The sequence below is a fragment of the Ammospiza nelsoni genome, chromosome 2 (genome assembly GCF_027579445.1).
Source record: "Ammospiza nelsoni isolate bAmmNel1 chromosome 2, bAmmNel1.pri, whole genome shotgun sequence".
NCBI classification, from domain to species: Eukaryota; Metazoa; Chordata; class Aves; order Passeriformes; family Passerellidae; genus Ammospiza; species Ammospiza nelsoni.
The window spans coordinates 89,338,842-89,358,704 of NC_080634.1; the positions used below are offsets into that span (position 1 = coordinate 89,338,842).

Sequence of the window (19,863 nt, forward strand, 5' to 3'; positions counted from 1 at the left end):
CTTGGATAACTCAAGGTGCCACATTGTGCCTTGCACTGCTGTTGTCTAAATGTGCTCCTGTTACAGAAGTTATTGGGTCATATCAGCTTCTGCTGTTCTCTTGATATTGATGGAGTTAGGATTCATTTTGGCTGTTTTCTCCAAACAGAAGGCAGGGAGCTCTGATTGATTTTTCTTTTTTCTTTTTTCTTTTTTCTTTTTTCTTTTTTCTTTTTTCTTTTTTCTTTTTTTTTTCTTTTTTTTCTTTTTTCTTTTTTTTCTTTTTTCTTTTTTTCTTTTCTCTTTTTCTTCTTTCTTTTTTCTTTTTTTCTTTAATTTTTTTTTTATTGTCACACTGTAGTCATTATGAGATTATCCTTAAGCCATTGCACACAGATTTCATCTTATCCAACTCCTTCACATAGGAAAAATATCTTTTCTTCAACAAGATTTTACAGCTGGATAAGTGAAGTACATTACTGATTCCATGGCAAAAACAAAGCTGCTTTCAAAATGTGTTTGATAATGGTAGTTTGATACAGAAGTTACTCTAAGACTGTCTTTCAGAGTTGCAAGGAAGACCAGGAACTGCAGCAGCATCTCTGCTTTATGGCAATAACTCAGCAAATTGCTAGAACCTGCCAGACTACACTATAAAGTGAATGTGGGTTTTTTTTAATGTAAAACCAGCAGAAACTGGATACACAAATATGTCTCTCGTGTAGAACCGAGGACATTTAAAGTATTTTTCAAATGACAGTCTGGATTTTGGAAATATATTTAATATACTCTCTAGAAATTGTTTTTTGTACTTTATTATGCCTCCTGAAACTTTATCATGGTCTTTATTGGCTTCTTTAATGTTGTACTCATTTATCTTACTGTAAATCATCATGGATGAATTGATTTTAACTTTACATCATTCCTTACTATTCCATTAAACACCATCTTCTTTAGACAGTCTATTACCAACTAGGAATATGATAACACTTTCAACAGAAAGAAAAAGAAAATTGGAATTGGATGCAATTAATTCTGCTGTCTCAAGACTATTCATCCAGTGAAATAAATATAACATAATCTCCAGTTTTATGTGATTTCATGATAGTCACATACCTCTGGCCATCATAAATCTCTGAGGTTTACAGTGATAAACCAAACAGGATTTGCCAGTTATTGCACTGCATCTTATTATATTAACAAATTATGAGATGTGGTCCCAATGTGTCATCTCTGCTAAACCTCTCCCCAGTGACATGTACTGAGGAGAAAGGTACCTGATATAACCATTGATGCAGCTGCCTGTTTTGGCTTTTCCTCCTTCTTTAACAATTAAGTCAGGTAAAAACCCTAAGTTCTCTGCTCACTTTTGAGTGACGTGCCTTACAGCAAATTATACTGCAGAAAAATGTCTGTCTTCTTCACTTAAATGCTAGAGAGGCTCCAGCCTCCACATTTTTGTGTAGTAGGGCTAAGAGAGGCAGGGACTGCATTTGACAAAACATGAGGGATAGAGTGGTCCTCTGCCTAGTAAGAAAGTAGTTTTCTATAAGCTCTCCACTCTGCTCTTTGTCATTATTTCCCTCAAATTCTCTCTTAGTTTTTTCCCTTCCTGTTTTGGCTTTGGAGTTATTCCTTTTTTATCTTGGAGCCTTCAGAGTGAGAAGATGATGCAGCAATTGCCATTGAAGACAGACAAGATGCATTCTCAGGATGCATTGCTATAAAGGGGAAAAGCAAACTGGCTGTACTGCATTTCATCCACAATGTTGCTAGCATTGAGGGACGTTCAGGTGCATAATTATCACAGGGAAAAACTGCTCAGAGTTTAAACCAACTCAAGACTGAAGTAGTTTATTGAATTATTAACAGCACATAATTGATCAGCAATTTTTGAAAAATATATTCAAGAGCTATACCAGCAGATAAACCTCAACATTAGACACTCACAAACTGTTACTGAACCAGAAATTTTTGAACACCCTTGTATAACTAATCCCCAAGTGCTCAAATTCTGCACAGGGAGGGACAAGTGCCTACCTCTTTCTCTAGGGTAAGGGGCTCCCCTCCTCCCCAGTTCTCCTTTGAGGGAAGTGTGTGCTCTGGCTATGTGTAATCCCCCACTGCTCCCAACACTCCCTGAACCCTCATGCCACCAAGAAAGCTCTGTTGCAGCACAGGTGCAGAATCTGCACTACATCCACTGGGTCACCCTCCTGTGTCCCCCAACGCACATGGGCACTGCAGTGCTGGTGCTGAGCAGGGCCCCTGTCACTGTCAAACCCTTCTCTGTTACCATCACCAGGGACCTACCCTCTGTTGCGAATTTGGGTCCATCTTTTGTAGTTCTCTTCAAGTTCAGTTTGTTTCTAAAGATTTCAATTTCCTGGTTACTGTTAAATCCTGGTGATGGTCTTCCTCTATAAGCAGCACCAGTTTGGGCAAACATCTTCTCAGCCAGTTTCTGGTGTCCCACTCATGTGCTTTGTTGACACTCAACTTCCTGTCTTACTATTTTGTTGAGGGTGGTCCACAAAAGCATTCCCCCACACAATATTTTGCTGTCAAGAAGTACTAATTAAGAAGATAAAGTAAATACAGATAGAGGATAAGAATTCCAAATCTCTGTATTCCTGCCACCACACTATAATTTTCCCTCATTTGTCCTGTCTTGTCTAGCTGGTGCATCATATTATGGCAGGTCTTTTGCTATACATTTATGTTTAATGGTGTGTCTAGATCTTGGACTGCAACTTTGGCCCCTGCTGGGCTGGAAAGGGCTGAGCAACACACAGATCCCAGAACAGAGGTCAAGCAAGCAGAATGGCTCATTCATGGGGTCCTCCCCCAAGCAGGAGGGGAATTTCTTAATTCAAGGTTAAGCCCACATGGAGCAACTAAACTCAAGAAGATAATATGTAAATAGGGTGTTAATGGATACAAATTAATTCTGCATCTATAACAAATGCCACAGTGCTTCTGCAAACAGACCTTTGGGAAAGGATAACAATTAAAAAAAAAACTCTCACTCAAATAAATTTGAGAAGGAGATTAAAGGCTTTTAAAAGACATTCAACTGTAAAATGGTTCCTTCAAAGGAAAACCTGCCTTTTGTTTGCCTGTGGTTCTTCCGGACAGCTGCTTACAGGCAGACAAGGCAGATCTTTTGCTGTAGAGAAAAGATGCATGTGTTCTGTGCACGAAGAGCTCTAGGACTCAGGTGTGGAGAGAAACAGCTTCTGAGCAATTCTCACTAGAGGCTATGGAGAAGGCATCACTACTGACAGACTGGCTTGGACCCTAATCCAAGTAGTAGAATTAGTATTAATGGCTCTTAGTTTATTGTTGGTTTAGAGTCTGGTCTGATTGCTAGACCCAGGAGTGGCCATTTCCATGAAACTTACAATTCCAATATTTTCAGGCCAAAAAAATGCTCTAACAGCTGAAAAGTTTTGTATTTTGCTACAGTAAAGCTTTTGTGGAGTGATATAATTTTAATGAGATTAAAAAAAAAAAAAAAGGCTATTGATTGTCAAGACATAACTTCTTTGGCCAAAGGACAGCATAAAAGTTAGCTTAAGTCTTACAGCTGAAGTCAGGAGCCAGAAGGCATGCAACAGCTCATAGAAATGACATTTAATTTGTCAAAGAAGCAATCACTTCATTTTGAATACCAGCAATACTCTGTAAAGATATAGTTTACTTGAAACAGAATGCTGTCATATTAAGTAAGTCAAATTACTTAAGAAGAAAAATACAGATACCTTCAGCAATAACTGTATGTGACAGTGTTTGAGTACTTACTCATTTTGAATAGCACTCAACTCAGATGTCTGACAGGATTAAGTGCTGGTAAGTATGGCTAAGGGAAGCAGAGTTTTGGGTTAAACTCTTTGCTCCTCACTCAATGATAAGTGACACATAAGTTGGAGTGTCCAAGGCCTGAGCTCCAGTTATTGAAGCACTCAGCTTCCCAGGTGAGCTGGTTTTTGTTTATCGTGTTAAAGTCAGGCAGATGATAGATCATATCACCAGCACAGGGTTGGTGGCTCATATGATACTGAAATGGATTAACATAGTGTGGTGATTTCTTCTCTCTGGCTGGTGGGTTTAGAGTAATGATCTTCGAGGAGACATGGTGAGGTAGTAAAAATTATCTGGGATTGACTCTCCCTGTAGTCAGTTCTTGGTGAGAAAAACATTTATTTCCATTACTTTCTTCTTATACAGCAATGAAGGTGTAGGATTTGGGTATTTGCCAGAAATCTGAGATGTGTGGTATGCATGTTAATCTAAATCCTTTATTAATCAGTGTAAGGTATCTGTAGACTGTGGTGATCCCTCTATAAACACAAAATTATGATTTACACACATCTATACCCAAAGAAAATTAAACCTACAGATTAAATAATTCAGAGTTAGGAGGCATGGATGAATGAGTGTCTGCATTATAATTCAGCTATTAAAATCAAATTTGTTCAGCTGGTGGTATGAAGTATGTGTCAGCCATTCCAGCATTTGACTCAGAGACCACCTGGAAATTTATGGCAGGCCTAAGATGCCAGGAATGATTCATTCTGGACAAATCCTTGGTGAAAGCTAAACTGCAGATATTGATTGAGTTATCTCTCCAGTTGCCTAAGCAGAAGAACATACTGCTTCCCTGTCCAGCTGGGTCAACACCAAATAAAATTAAGTCAAGTCAGAGCTCCAGGTTAAAGATCTTTTCAAATGTCTCAAAATCTAGAAATTACACCGATCCTTTATCCCACTATTGCCAAATACAGCCCATTGCTACACCACTGTTTCCATACAGCACAACATGGTAAGTGCAAATTGCTCCATTTCAGAGGAATTTACAATTCTCTGTCAGAGTGTAGAAGACATAAAATCACATTTCTCCAAAAATTAGCCAATAAACTATACAAAAGAATGCAAATATTCACATTCCTGGTCTAGTTTCCTAACTTCACCATTAGCATCTGTCTTCCATTTTGATGTTCTGAACTCTTTGAACTCCTGCACAGTGGGACATGCTTTTAACTGATCCCCTTGAAATATTTACTTGCTGGCCTACTCAACTTTTTGAATGTGGCTTTATAGCTGTAAAGTATAGCAACCAACCAACAACAAAAGCATAAGATTGTACCTACTTGATCATATTGTACTTAGTTGACATTCTGACAACCAAATCAGCACCCTTAGCAGATGTCAGTTTTACAAAAGTGTGATATGTGCTGGTAAAGCAAAGTTTGGGCACACAGGTCTGAGTGCCAAGTAGAGCCTTGCCCATGTAAAAACAAGAATGAGACAAGCTCCCACAGTTTGGACCACTTCTCTGTGCTGAAAAGGTAAACGAGTATTAACCAAAACCACATCAAACACAGCCTTGTATTCAACATAAGTAGGCACTGTCATGTGTAATAGAAGATGAGTAATGGCAGCTGTCTGCTGGCTCTGTGGCAGCTTTGCCTAATAAACACCCTCCCTTTTCTGCAGCTTTCCTCATCTTTCCAAACAGGTCGTGGGTGAGGTATTGAAAGCCCTGAGAGCAGGATAAGGCTTTGTACAAAGTACTGCTGAGCTGTGGAGGGGGAGAGGCATGAGCCAGCAGAAGCAGCTTGGATGAGCTGGGATGCACTCAAGAGCTGCTCAGTCGTGACATTGTGCACTCTGTCCTTGCTGTCTGCAATAGCTACTGATTTCATTGCAGAAATCATTTACGAAAAGGAAACCAGCCCTTCACCCTTTTTTGCTCATTGATGCCAAATTTTCTTCTTATTCATTTATCAATCATAGCATGTTTTATTCTAGAATTATGTAATCATATTGCTGTTGCTAAATATAGGCCAAGACTCCTTACTCACAATAAAAAATGTTCTTGTTTCTCATCAACCCCCTCCTAAAGCTTCATTTCAACTCCCTTGTGAATCACTGAGGACACCGAAAGCCACCCTATTTTTCTCTCTTTGTGCAGAGAGCCCAAGACATTAAAAGAGGAATTTTATTTATGCAGTGAAAGTATGGCTCATTAATATGGCTTGGTGTTGATATATCAATTGGCTTACACTTTTGAAATGAAACATCCAGCAGCAAAGAGAGTTCTGATTTAAGGAAGCTGAATGTGTTCACAATATAACACCCTCATATATTTGAAATTTTAGTTTTCAACACTTTCCCCATTCTTCTCTCATACTGCATAGCTGTGATAAAATACAATTTTCAGTTAGGAGATAAGTTGTGATTTTTTTTTTTTTTAGTGGAGTTTGAATGAGTTAATTTTTTCTCATCTTCAAGTATTAAGCCTCACTTGATGCAAATGAATAGCTCCATGGGCTTCACTGTAGGCAAAATTTGCTGAAAGAAGGCACAGAGTACACTTAGGCTACTCCCTGGTAAATGGTGAAATAAAGCAGCAGATGGTTTATTGTGCACGAGAAGGAGGAAGGAAAGGTCCAGGTAGCATCCAGTATTTTATGTAAGAAGATCTAGAAGTAGATTTTACCCACCCACCATGATCACATGCTATTACCAAAAAAATCCCACTCCTAAACACAAATGTGTTTAAAAAAGTGGAAAGAGGCTACCATATAACTGGCAGGAAGCAGAAGACTGTGCTTTTATCACCAAATAGGGAAAGCCACAGAAGTACATCCCATTACAATGAACTATCACTAGCAATATGGTCATAATTTAATATTATTCTCTTGTAAAAAGATAGCAAATTATTAGGATTTAAAAGGATTGGTATCTCATATGTAAATATTAAAAAAATAATAGCAAATAGTGAATCTATAATGGTGCTCTAAGATCCTGTGTTTCTGCAGCATGGGAGTGATTTGGATGCAAGATCTGTGATAAGCAGGGCAAGAGAAACTGCTGGTTCACAATAATTTTCAGTTTGGTTAAAGTGTTGAAAGACAGGAAGAACATAGTTAAGATGAAAATGTGCAATCTTTCAGAGTATCTTTACCTTCTCTCATTTTACTGTCTACCTTTGATGAGCCCAGCTCACACTTAGTGGGGCTCTGCTCTCACATTTCTGTGATTACATTGGCTTAAATAAATTACACCAAACACAAACCTGCTTCCCACTTCCACCAAAAATAAAACACCATCCTCCTTTTATGAGCAAATTTAACAAATTCAGAGAATGCTTTCACTCCAGGATTTCATGGGCTTGGGTAGAACACAGGGTCTCTGCAAAAAGGAGCTATAGGCTTCCTGGAACACTGCATCTTCTTGTTAATGAAATCTTGGGCAGATTTGCTGTGAGAAACCATCATCACAAAACTTGCTGCAATCTGCTTTAGCTCCCACAGAGGATAAAAATTATACAGTCAGAGGGACTAATCTCTTTCAATTCTATCCTGTCTCGAATCTCCCATTCCACTTAAGACAGTGAGAATCTGACAAGTGTGTGTGCTCCAGCAAAGTCTGACCTCTCCTGACATCTCCCCACTCAGATTATTGCCCCCAAAAGGCTGTGATGAGGCAAAGACAGCCATCCTTCCCAGGGGAAGGAAAAAAGGGTGAACTAATGGGGTCACTCAGCTGCTCCTGTGCCTCTTTAGGTGTTCAGGACACACAGCTGTGTAGCTGACAAAATCTGTCAGTCTGGCTCCCCTTTCCTTTGTGAGAAAGCAGCTGTGTCTCCTCCCTGACTGTTCTGAGATGCTCCCACCAGGACCAGTCCTGCCATCATCCTTTTAGTGTGCAGCACAGCCATTGAGGGACATTATGAGATGAGGTGGGGTGCTGTGACAATAATGCCTTCTGCAGCTTTTTGTGTCTCATATCCCACACTGGAGCCATTGCCTCCCAAGCAGGTCTAATCCATAGAATCATAGAATAGTTAGGGTTGGAAGGGATCATGTAGTTCCAACCCTGCTGTGTAAGAAGTCAGACGACTGAATATATATTTGCTTCAGCTGGCCCAAAGTCTATTGAATAAAAGAGTTTGGGAGGACTCTGCCTTTCTAAGTCTGTGATCTGAATAGAAAATATTGCTCTTAGAACTTGCACAGGGAAAACCAGGAAGAGTTTTCCATAATCAAACCCAATGATTAAATCAGGAAGAAAGGAGAATAACTTTCTGTTGATAACAGATCTGTATCTTTTTTACAGCCATACCCACTATGAAATGAATTAAAAGGTGGATGGCTTTCTTTATTTCATGTGAAGGTAAATGTAGTAAAATGGAACTTGTTCAATATGAAAGTTCACAACCCTTCTAATTAGAAGGCAAACTTTATTTCCCAAGCTGCCATGAAGAGTAATAATTTCCAAACACTCAGCAAGCCCTACTACAAAACTGTATTTTCTGCTGCTCTGTCACTTGACCGGGCACAGCATCTTCTTCTTATCCTTCACTCTTTCTTCTCGGTCACCTCTTCCAGAGAAGCAGTTTTGACGCAGGGTTTTAGGGAGAGCGGGGTCCCTAATGCTGGGGTGGTTTCTCCTCACGGCGGGCCGAGCTGCGGGGCGGCGGGGGCGGCAGTGCCGGTCCGGCACCGGGAGCGACACCGGCAGCGACAGTGGGAGCGGTGCCTGGGACCGCCCCGGCGCCCATTGGCTCGGCGGCTCCATAAGGGGCTCGGCGAGGCCCCATAAAGGCGCCGGTCCGCTCGCCCATCCCTCCATCCCCGCCCGGCCATGCCCCCGCCGCCCGCCCTGCCCTGGCTCCTGGCCGCCTGCTGCCTCTGCGCCCTGCCGCGGGGCTCAGGTACGTCCCGGGAACGCGGGAGAACCGGGACAGGATCGGCTCCTCTCGAGGAGCCACGTCCTGGCTGCGCTCCGCGCATCCCAACGCGGCCGTGTCCCTCCCGCAGGCTTCCCGCAGCCTTTCTCTCGCCACCGGGACGCTGTGGAGCTGCCCCCGAACCAGGTACGTCCGGCACTGGCGTCCGACAGCGATGCGACCGGCTGAGGTAGGGAAGAGACGGGGAAGGTGGGAAACGAGGCTCTGTGGCAGGGAAATGAGGTAGGGAATCGGCAACGGACTGGCAGTACCTTGTTGAATACCTTGTTGAACACCCTGGGGGTTGGTAAAGAGAGGAGGGAGGCTGGCACCCTGGTGGAACAGGTGTGGGCAGGGGTGTGGAGTGCAGCACGGTGCAGAATAGGACACCTGGGTCAGCCAAAGACGGCCAGGCTAATAACAAACCAGCCCCGACTTTCTGAGCAAAAAGGTCAAAAGGTATGATGGACACACTGTTAATGCCTGTTCTTTACTTTTTAAAGCAACTGGCGCTGTGTTTCAGTCAGTGGATGGAAATGTCCGATCAACCCCAGGTAACTTGACTCCTGTGACGTGTTTGATCTGCTGAGACTCTCTTCCAGACATACTAATTGTCCTGTATAACCTGGAGCATCGATGTCTGCAGGTGGCAGAACCTCCACCAGAGAGCCAGTAGCTCTGGAGAGCAGGGCGAGTTTGTTGGTGTGTGTGCTCTCCTCCTTGTGAAGCTGATGCAGACCTAAAGAAAAGCACTTCCCCCCCCCCCCCCCCCCCCCCATTCTTGCCATGCCAATATTATGCCAATAGTAGCTAACACTGAAGCAAGAAGTGCCAGACAGTTCCTGCAGGATTTAAAGGTCCTGTTTGGTCCTGGCTTGGTGCTTTGTGGGTGGATGGGTTTTTTCTGTCAGAGGAGAGCAGAGCTAGGGGAAGTTTTCACAGATAATTTCTGCTGCCCAAGGCTTACAAACACTTCAAAGTGGAAGATCAGCTGCATTGCATTTAATGAGCCCAAGGGTCATTTTCAAAGCAGGGAGAAAAATATTTGCAGGATCAGGAAGTACTTGGAAATGTTGAATATTTTGTTCTGATTTTTTTTCTTTCTGAAATGTTACAGTTTTGTGAGCCAAAACTTGTAGAAAATAGTTTCCAGAGCCTGTTTCTCAGGTGTCTTACACCTCACTTCCTTTGAACCTGTAGTTCTCATCTAATGTGATTGCATGCATAAGCAAATCCCTGTCCAGTGACAATGAGTATAGGACAGTGTATTTCAGTATATGATTAAAGACTATAGTACTGATTGATCAAAAGGTTGTAGTTAAAAATCAGCATAGATTAAACATGCTAAAAACCAAAGCTACCCCTAGAACTATTAGCATAGAAAATGCATTTTAAATATAAGAGGCTGATTTTGATCGCTTTATAGCACCAGACTGTATTGACAACAGTTGTATTGTGTGTATTCTCAAATAAAAGAGCAATTTTTCATCTCATAATAGCATCAGTAAGTTTTCCCCTGCTCTGAGTGGTTTTGGTGAACTGTGCTCAATCTAAATTGATCTGGGATCAGAATCAAGCCTGTTTTTAATCAAACCATGTACACCATGTTCTCCCAGTAAATGTATTAAAGTATTGCTGGGTTTTTTTTCAGATCTCGAGCACTGTTTTGGATCTCTGTTATTCCATATTCAACAGCATGCATAAAAATGAGGTAAGATGTAATTGCTTGCTTTGTTTCAAAGCACCCCCTTCTTAAACTTAGAAAGCAACCACTCCACAGCCAACTTTCTGACATTTCTCCCCAAACAATAATGTATAATCTAATACTGCAATGGTTTAAGAGATGTAGGAGGGTATAGAAAAGATTTTCTTTTTGTTAGTAGTTTACATGTAATTCTTAGTTACTTTAAATTATTTATATGAAACTGCTGTTTTTTCACCAATTCAGAGCTGAAGAACCAAAACATTCACTTACAGTCAGTATTTTAACCTGACCCTCAGTTTTGAATAACACAGGGTTAAATACACTAAAAATACACATAACATTGGATCAATAGCAAACCTTAGATTATGCTGAACACGGAGGGGTACGAGATGCTTTACTGATTTTAATGATCTATTTGTATTTGGGGGTTTTTGTGTTTCTGATTCAGAGTAAGGAGATGAAGTTGAGGAGTTATTGAGTATAGCTCTTTTTTGTTGGTGCAGTCATATAAGGACCCACCTCAGTATCAGTTCTGATTTATATCAGTTTTTTATTAGCACCATTTCATTAAGAATCTTTTCCATAAAATTCACTCAGCCCTCGGGTATATGCTAAAAAGAGCAATTTACTTGTGGAGGCTGACTCCTCTGCTGTTGCAAAACAGGAGTAGATCCTTCAAAACAACAATAGAAAGTATTTTGAAATGCATTTTAATATCTGTTCTTGCCAGTGTCTTTAGCTTATTATAATTCCAAGCATGCTTTCGTGAAGCAGTCACAAAACTCTACAATACTGAAGTTGATTGTATAAAAAAATGGTAGTATTTCAGTCATAAGTCTAATAAATGTTTCTGAGTTCACTATTGACTCTTTTGCTTCCCCAGCTTAGCCAATGAGGGAATGTCCAGAATCATCTGGTAACTTTGAACAGAGTCTTATTCCTAGTTACTATTTTAATTACTAACTTTGCAAAAAACTGTGTGTTCTCAAGATTGGAAGCTGAATCTCATACAATATCCTTTCAAAAAATATGAGTTACACACCTGCAATATGATTTCTAGGTGTGGTCTGAGTAAAACAGCAGATAAAATAAATATGTGAAATATGGATAAAGAATTATGTGAAGTATTATCCAGCTGATCAAATCTCATATTACATGAAGTCCTACTTTCTTAGCCCACAAGGAATCTTCAGAAGACACTACAAACATGTATGTATGTAGTGAACCCAATGAAACAGCCATGAAATCCTACTAATGTCAGATGAATTTAACTTTCTACATTATTCTATATTTCTGTGAATAAAAAAAAAAGTTATTCAGTCAGAGTTACAGATCCTATAGAGAAGGTTGATGGTGTCTTAAGAGAAGGAATGAGGCCTCAGCACTGTGAAAGGCAAAGTCCATGGCAATTTGGGTATGAATGGGCCTTGAACCCTGCCTGGGGAACTTAAAATGTTTTGTGAGAACTAAGAATATTTAACATCAATGTCTCATCACTTTCCTGTGTATTTGAGATTTCCAGCCCAAAGATATTTAAAAGCTCAGTTTTTACCATATTTCTTCCACATAGTAATCTCTCACCTGTTATAAATTGGGATAGCTGAAACTGCAGGCTGAGTCATGAGCCAGTCTCTATCTTTGCTTGGTGTGTAATAATCAAATCAGAACAAAGGTAGCACTCGTATTGTCACTCTGTAGTAGCCTCCTTTGCATCCTTTAAAGCACCTTGATTGAGCAAGCATTTTTTATTTCCCTAGTATTTCATAGCTCTGTAAGTTGATGTCAGTTGCTCTATAAATTGTTGTCTTGCAGCTTGAACCAAAGAAATCCTCTTCTCATACCCTGAACCATGATTCCCTGTTTCTTGCTTGTGTATTTTGTCTTTTAAAACTCTCTCTGCAGTTTCCCACCCACGTGCTTTCCTGCATTCTCACCCATCTTCACATTCTTGCCCATGACATGTGTTTGTTTCTTAAGCCCACCCCAGGTAACAAAAACCCCCTCACTGATGGGTGACTGATGGCACACAGCCATCCCATTCCTGGCTGGCTGGCAGCATGCAGCCTGGCTGCTGTCTCATGGGCAGGAGGGTGCCAAACCAGGCTGCAGGTTCAGGGCTGCATCATATGGTGAACTTAGTCTGCTCACATAAAGTCGAGGGGAAAGCTTCTATTCCTTGAAGTAAGACTGAGTAGAAAAATGAGCAATTTTCTGAAGAATAAAGAGTGCAGGGGAGGGCTTAAACCCAGCAATCTTTCCTGGGTTAAAACCAAGGGCAGTCTGAAAGGTGAAGAGCAGCCCCATTTTAACAAGATAAGAGCTATCAGTACAACTCAAGCCTGAGGAGTGGAGCTCCAGGCTGAGCTCTGCCTCACCCCCCCAGAGCACGGCTGCACTTTGCTGTACAGCAGGGGAAGCCTGTTGAATGATGGAAATGAACTGAGTAACTTCCAGGCAAGGCTTCACATCAGTCTTTTAAAAGATCCATTTGCTGCTGTTCTTACATCTCTCTGTGATAAGTGTAAGGCTCTCTATTCTCACACGGAGTGTTCCAAGCTCATCAGTAACAGAGGGCCACTGTAACAAACCAAAACGTGCCAGCACCTTGATTAACCTACAGTGTCCACTTGCAGGAATCACAGATTGCTTCTGCAAACCTTGCAAAGAAGGTATGTAAATATGAAGACAAGCAGTGGACAAGTATGTCCCTTTCCTTGTTTCTTGTAAAGTCAGCCTGGGTTTTTCCAGTGGTTGGGAAGTGATCTGTGCTGACCCTGCTCATACCCTATGTTTAAAGCTTTCTTTTATATTTCTTCTAAACCCTGTGAATGTTTAATTATGTTAATCTAGTTTATTTACATTAGACACCATGTCCTTCAGGCAATAATTTTTAATCAGCATTCCAGATGAATGGGCATTGGGGACTATCAACACCTTGTTTGCATGCTGCTGGAAAAAGCTCCAAATTACCAATATTCTGATAGAATAGTAAAATTTGGCAAAATATCTATGGAATTGAGTTTAAAGTGTTTTGTTATTGTTTGTCTTTGATTTTATAGGATAGTCATGGAACTCTGGGACGGCCTTTCTTCCTTTTCAGGGTATCTGAATCTCTTTGTTTTAAAGATTGTAAATCTCAGACATTGTTATATGTTCATAGATGAGCAGCTGTTTCACAAGTTCTAGCTGCAGTTGTTTTGAATAGAGGCCAAATATCCCTATGCTTAAAAGCTTAGGGAGCCATTTACTCAAAAAGCTCTGGTTTGACTAAAAGATGACAAGATAATGAGATCTGGGGTACTGGTAGATTAAACACTTCTTTTTGTTTGAAGATATGCCTCTACAAATGTTTTATCTTGAGCCAAATCATCCATGTGGCTTGTATCTGTGAGACTGTCAAGGTGCACTGATGCTAAATAAATTAGATCAAACTGAGCTGAGTGCCCACCTGGTCTGAAAGATCTGCCCAGGAAGGAAAGTCACACTGCATAATGGGGAAAAGCCAAAGCATAATTATCATAATTTCTCTCTCATTTTTCACCCATTGGCTTCCTGAGCGATGACATGGTCTGATGCCCAGTGTGCTGGTTTGGATACACTCTGATTAATACCAAACTAATTTTTAGGAATATCTTCAACACATTTTAAAAAAATTAAAAATATTATAAACTAGGTCACATCAGGTAACCAAAGTACCAATTCAGCTGTCATTTATGCTTAATTTCAAGTTATTTGTTGTTTCTAGTATGTTCATCTAGGTTCTTTCAGTGCTGGTATTTACATGCTCTTTCTTAGGCATGTGCCTTTACTACACCTATGAATTTAACCCCCAAATCCTGAATGAGAATAATTAAAGCCAGAATGTTTAGCTTTTTGGGCAGAGGCTGAATGAAAATTTCTCTTATTCAAAAGCATAACTCATCCTGCATGGATCCCCCTGGTATTTGACATGTTGTTTTAAAGAAAAATCTCACTGTAGTTTTATATAGTACCCTGTCTACATGATGGGGAGGTATTTTGGTGTGCTTCTAAGTCTGTAATCCATTGCTTCTTTACAATCATCTAATTATTATGTTTTACAGCCTCGAAATGGAAGAACTATTGAAGGCAGCGGTAAGTAGGCAACCAAATTGTGAAGAATTTCTTCTGCCATTTCATCAATGATGACCCTTATGAGAAAAGAAGGTACTGAGAAGCATTACAAACCTAGTACAAATCTAAATACACATATTTCATATGGCTAGTAAGAGCTATCTTGACAGAAATGTAGGGCTTTTTCATGCTCAGAGACTTAGAGGGCACACCCTTGAGAGAGGGGTGGTTTCTTTGTCATGTTTCCATACTCTATAATAAGGTCAGCATGATTAAAACATGGTACAAAGAGAACTGTGCGAGAAGAAAGGATTCATGTTTGAGTACAAATAACAGATCTGGGTGCTTTTCTAGACCTTCAAATATCAAAATCTTCTTGTTTTAGAATCCGAAGCTATTTAATTCCTAACTTTGAAAAGAACCAGATGTACAGAACTGAGTAGTAAGTCATATTCAGATCAACATATCAACAAAAAATCTGATACTGTGTTAATTTCTTTCAGAATATCGTGGAATGTGAAGTTCATGGATTCATTTACCAGCTCAATGACTTGGTTTACATAAAGGAAAGAGACTTCCCATTGCACTGGTTGTCTATTTTGTGACTCAGTTGTCTGGAATTTGCTGTTCCATGTAATAAATTTGCAATCAGTAATTCTTTTTGTTGTCCTTTTTTTATTAAAGCCCATACTAAGCTTCCTTGGGCTACAGTCTAGCACTGCCTGCTGCCAGCTGTAATCAAAGAAAATCCATCATCTCAATATTGACAATTTTCAAATGCAACAGTTAGTTTTATAACATCTTCTTTAATAGGGTCATAAATGATAAGCTTGTCCTTTCGACGAGATAATACATTTCTCCATTATTTCAGAATAGGCATCCTGAACAACACTGTATTAAAATCCTCATGGACATTTTAATGATTTATTTTGAGTAACTAAGTGCTCAAGTGTGATAATTGATGAATCCAATGCACTTTGAAAGAAGAGGAACAAGTACTGCAGCTACATACAGATGTTATTTGATCAGATGATGTATTTTTTTCAGCCTTGCCTTACTGGCTATCATAAAGCCCAAATGAGGCACTTTTGAGAAGTATTCTGAACATCTGCCCTTTTTTCCTGAAATCATGCATTTGAAAATGTAGTGCAGCTGATTGTGCTTGCACTGTAAGGAATGTTTTGGTACATGGAGACATTTATGGGCACAAAACTTTAAGTATTAAGCAGTTACTTCCTTAGGAAGAAAAGACTAAAATTGAGGGGCTGGGGATACAAATGAGGCTGCAACTCCTGAACATAGCATTGATTTCCTCAAGCCCTTTGTTATCCCTCCTTCTCTTTGGCTATTATGGTATAGTACTGTTCCAGTAATGCTGGCACAGCTGCATGTGAACCAGATTTGGAGACACCTTTATCTTTGAAAACAAACCCCAAGATACCTGTGTTTTGTCATTTTGTGGGGTTTCATCTGGATAAGTTCCTAGTTTGGGCTGTGTTAACAGAAGTTTGGCTGGCAGTTAAAGGGAAGAGATGGGTTTTTTGGGAATTGTTGACTGCATCTAAGGCAGAATATTCAGTTTGGAGGCTCAGAATATAGGAAGGCCATGGAAAAAGTGGAGGGAGGGCATCCAAGGTGTTGAGAACTGTATCACTTGCCCCTGAGGAGATGCAAGGGCAACTGGGCTGGTTCAGCCTGGAGGAGGGATGCCTTCAGGGGAACCCAATAGACCCTCCAGTGCATAGGAGGGTATCAAGGAGATAGCTGTTGTTCAGTGTATTGTCAAATCCTGTAGGAAATTATTAGCACTTGGAAAAACTACCAAAGGGATGCTGGCTCCTCTGGCTTCTCAGATATCTGGAACTAGTTAGGATGCTCTTCTGGAAGGAACAACTAAGCCAAATACAAGTGGTAGGGATGCACTCCAGCAATGCAAATAAATAAGAGATAATGATTACAAAAGCACTGCAATGGCACTTCTGGCTTGTTTCATCTGAGGCCAAAGCTGAAAAGCATCAGATTTTGCTCAGTTCTATATAAGTATTTGTACTGACTGGGATAGAGTTAATTGTCTTCACAGAAGATTTTATGGCGCTCTGTTTTAGATCTGTGACCAAAACAATGTTGATAACACAGGTATATTTTAGCTATTGCTGAGCAGGGTTTGCACAATCTCATTCCTGTTTCCCACCCCACCAGTGAGGCAGCTGGGGGTGCACAAGGGGTTGGGGGGTGACAGAGCTGGGATAGCTGACACAACTGCCAAAAGGATTTCTCCCACTCTATGCTGTCATGCTCTGTCATAAAAGCTGGGGAGGAGAAAGGGACAGACACCTTCAGAGTGATGGTGTTGGTCTTCCCAAGTCACAGTTATGGACGAAGCCTGGATTTTCTGGAGATAGCTGGACACCTGCCTGCTGATGTAAAGCTCTGAATGAATTCCTTGTTCTGTTTTGCTTTACCTATTAAACCGTCTTTATCTCAGCCCACAGCTTTGCTCACTTTTACCCATTCAATCTCTCCCCATCCAGCTGGGGAAAGGCAACAAGGTGGCTGAGGTGAAACTGAAGCAGTACTGTACCACAGGCAACCCATGCTGTGCTCCTGCAGTCAGCAAAGGCTTCCTTCACCCACAATAGGTTTCAAAAATAACATCTGTTTGAGCCTTGAAACTTAAATTAGGTTCATAAATAGGTGGTAATTCGCAGGTGAGAACCTAGGTTCCTCAGTCATATACCTGTAGTAACTGTGACTCCTCTGTAAGAAGCACAGAAGAGCTCTTGTTCACTGCTCAGTGGAAATCTTTGCTCCCTGGAGCAATTCAAATGTCACCTGCAAAACAGGAGAAATTAATAATATAGAAATGCAAAGGTCATCTCCGGCCTGAAACTCTTTCTGAATATCCCACTGCAAAACTCACAGCAGAAATTCAGGAGTGCAGACACAGGTGACAACAATTAGAAGCACAGACATATTTCTGCAAGAAAAAGAGGTGAAAGCTCAGTTCTCACTGTCAGGCAGAGAAGAGACAAATCTAGATATTCAAAGTACTGAGTGTGTTTAGAAGAGTAAATTGGGGAATCCATCCATCCTCTTGTCATAAAAGGCAGCAAGGAGGGACACTCAATTACACTCAGAAGCAACATGTTTCAGCTGCAAAGGGGAATTTTTTTGTAGCACTTAGCTCCTGAAACCAGTTGCCACAGCTTAGAGCATGTGGTTAAGACCAGCTCGGTGGACTCTTGGAAAGGCAGGAATATTCAGGAGTGCACATCTTTGTGCCACCTAACTTGACTCAAAAATCACTTCAGGCTGGCCAAGGACCTTAAAAGCCTGGCCTGCAGGAGCTGGGCTCAGCCAGGCAGTGCTCAGCAGAGCACACAGCAAGGCAATGCACCTGGAAATACACTCGGCTGTGGGGGAGCAAGTACTGCCCGGCCTCACGACGTGCTGCTCACCAAAGACAGAGCACAAAGCACAAGAGGAAAACCTTCTCAGTGGTTTAGTTCCCTCTCTCTGCTCCCTTCGTGATCCTGTGCCTTGGATAACTTCACTCCCTGCACAGCTCCCACAGGGAAGAGCTCACTTAGTAAATCTAGAGGTGACTGCAAGCTGTGAGGGATGGCAGTGCTGCAGGACAGAGTCAGCATTCAGAATGACCCTAGCAAAGATACCTATGGAAAAAGATGCGTACAGCTCACTGAGGATGAAAGGAAGGGATTGCACATAGTGAAGAATAATCAGTTGCAGCTTTGCAGCAAAGGGGATGGGTAACTGTAGACAGTCAAATATAATGTTGAAGACAACACAAAATACAATGTGAAATTAATAAGAAACTGTAGAGATTGTTACATGGCAGGGGTTGCATTGCTGAATGTAGGTAAGGGTTCATGTACAGAGTAATACATGAGAAGAAAGAGGGGAACAACCAGCAAAGAGGAAAGGCAGAGGTCAAGGAAAGTTCAAACTCTGAATGAAGTGGGGTTGATTTGCAAGAAGGAAAGTGTGAGGTGAGGAATGATAAAATGCCTAATTTTAAACTCACCATTCCTTTCAGCATTCATCAATGCCTGTGTTTACTTATTTGCTGGGATTTTAGAGTCGTTCAGTGATTCCAGGATGTCTACTGGTTGCTTATGGGGCTAACACTCTTAAAACTTACTTACCTGCTCCAGATAACTCCCATATCGCAATTGCCATTCCTCTACCTTATTAAACAGGGTAGAAACATATCTCTGACTGAGCTGGACTGCATAAACTGTCTTTATTGCTCTGATAGATTTCTGCACTGAACAACTAGAAGAAGCTACTAAGTCTCCTTCAGTCATTTTTGGATTGACTTTTTCCAGTGTACAAAACAAAAAATGTGACTGATCTTATAGCAGGTTATGATTCACCACCTAAAGTTTTGACATTTCTCTGGTGCAAAGAACCTTGTACACCAAACACCATCTCCCTATTAGCCTTCAATCTGCTGAAAGATCAGTAGAGAAAGTCTGAATGAGAACATAAGGCACACTTGAAAGAATTCTGGATATATTTACTACAAAGCTTCTGCACCCAGGGATTACTACACAGCCATTCAGATAGTACCTGCTGGATCATGGCACTGAAAGATGCCTACACATAAATACAGACTTCTGGAGTACAGCTGTCTAAACATCCACCAGAAAAATACCTAAACAGGGACTAGAACTTCCAGCAGATAATGCTAAAATGTAGAACATGCATGAACTGACCTCAGAGCACTCAGAGGCAATCATGTGTGATCCATCCAAAAAGAAGCAAATGTCACGAGCCTCATTCAGCACAGCAGCAAGGTCATATTTCCTCTCATGACCCTGGTGTGAACTGATGTGCCACAGCCACCTACCCTGCTGGGCAGCAGGGCCTCTCCAGGAGGAACACCAGAGACTCTGCTACATGAAAACCACAAAAAATAGCCTTTGATTATCAGTAGTCTTATATGACATCATTTCCTTCATTTTCACAGCTCTGTATAGTCTGCATAGTTCCACAGACTATGGACAATCGCAGATTATAACACAAATTCACTACTCCTTCAAAAGAGCAGCATTTGACTTCCAAGAGGACAACGGGGTTTAGGAATTGCAATATTGGGACCAGTCAGCAGAGGACAAGGCCAGCATCAAATCTGGGATGTTCGAAGCAGAGGCACTCTGGGCCCTACCCCTCTCCACAGTGCACTGGGCTTGACCAGCTTGGGTAGTGAATGGGTTCAGACCTTGTGCATCCCTTGTGCTCACCAAGACAAGACTCTCTGAGGCCATATCTCGGGATGTTTCCTCTCCTTACAGAGAAAGTGAAGGTGACAGAAGATATCAAG

At 41.1% G+C, this 19,863-nt stretch overlaps 1 protein-coding gene across 2 annotated transcripts; it reads left to right on the forward strand.

Moving 5' to 3' along the window:
- The first annotated feature begins 8,616 nt into the window (after positions 1–8,616).
- Positions 8,617–15,171, forward strand: NMS (neuromedin S). 2 transcript variants are annotated; one of them, XM_059466765.1, is made up of 8 exons: positions 8,617–8,704; positions 8,811–8,866; positions 9,223–9,273; positions 10,371–10,430; positions 13,058–13,093; positions 13,484–13,525; positions 14,507–14,537; positions 15,020–15,171. In XM_059466765.1, the coding sequence occupies exons 1-8, from the start codon at positions 8,635–8,637 to the stop codon at positions 15,034–15,036; spliced, it is 363 nt and encodes a 120-aa protein (XP_059322748.1). In that variant the 5' UTR covers positions 8,617–8,634; the 3' UTR covers positions 15,037–15,171. The 2 variants fall into 2 exon arrangements, with proteins under 2 accessions (XP_059322748.1, XP_059322749.1); XM_059466766.1 differs by lacking the exon at positions 13,058–13,093.
- Positions 15,172–19,863: the final 4,692 nt, after the last annotated feature.

Coding starts and splice junctions, on each gene's coding strand:
- NMS (XM_059466765.1), top strand. CDS start 8,635: ATGCCCCCGCCGCCCGCCCTGCCCTGGCTCCTGGCCGCCTGCTGCCTC. Junction 8,705..8,810: donor CGCCCTGCCGCGGGGCTCAG/GTACGTCCCGGG, acceptor TCCCTCCCGCAG/GCTTCCCGCAGCCTTTCTCT. Junction 13,526..14,506: donor GGCCTTTCTTCCTTTTCAGG/GTATCTGAATCT, acceptor TATGTTTTACAG/CCTCGAAATGGAAGAACTAT.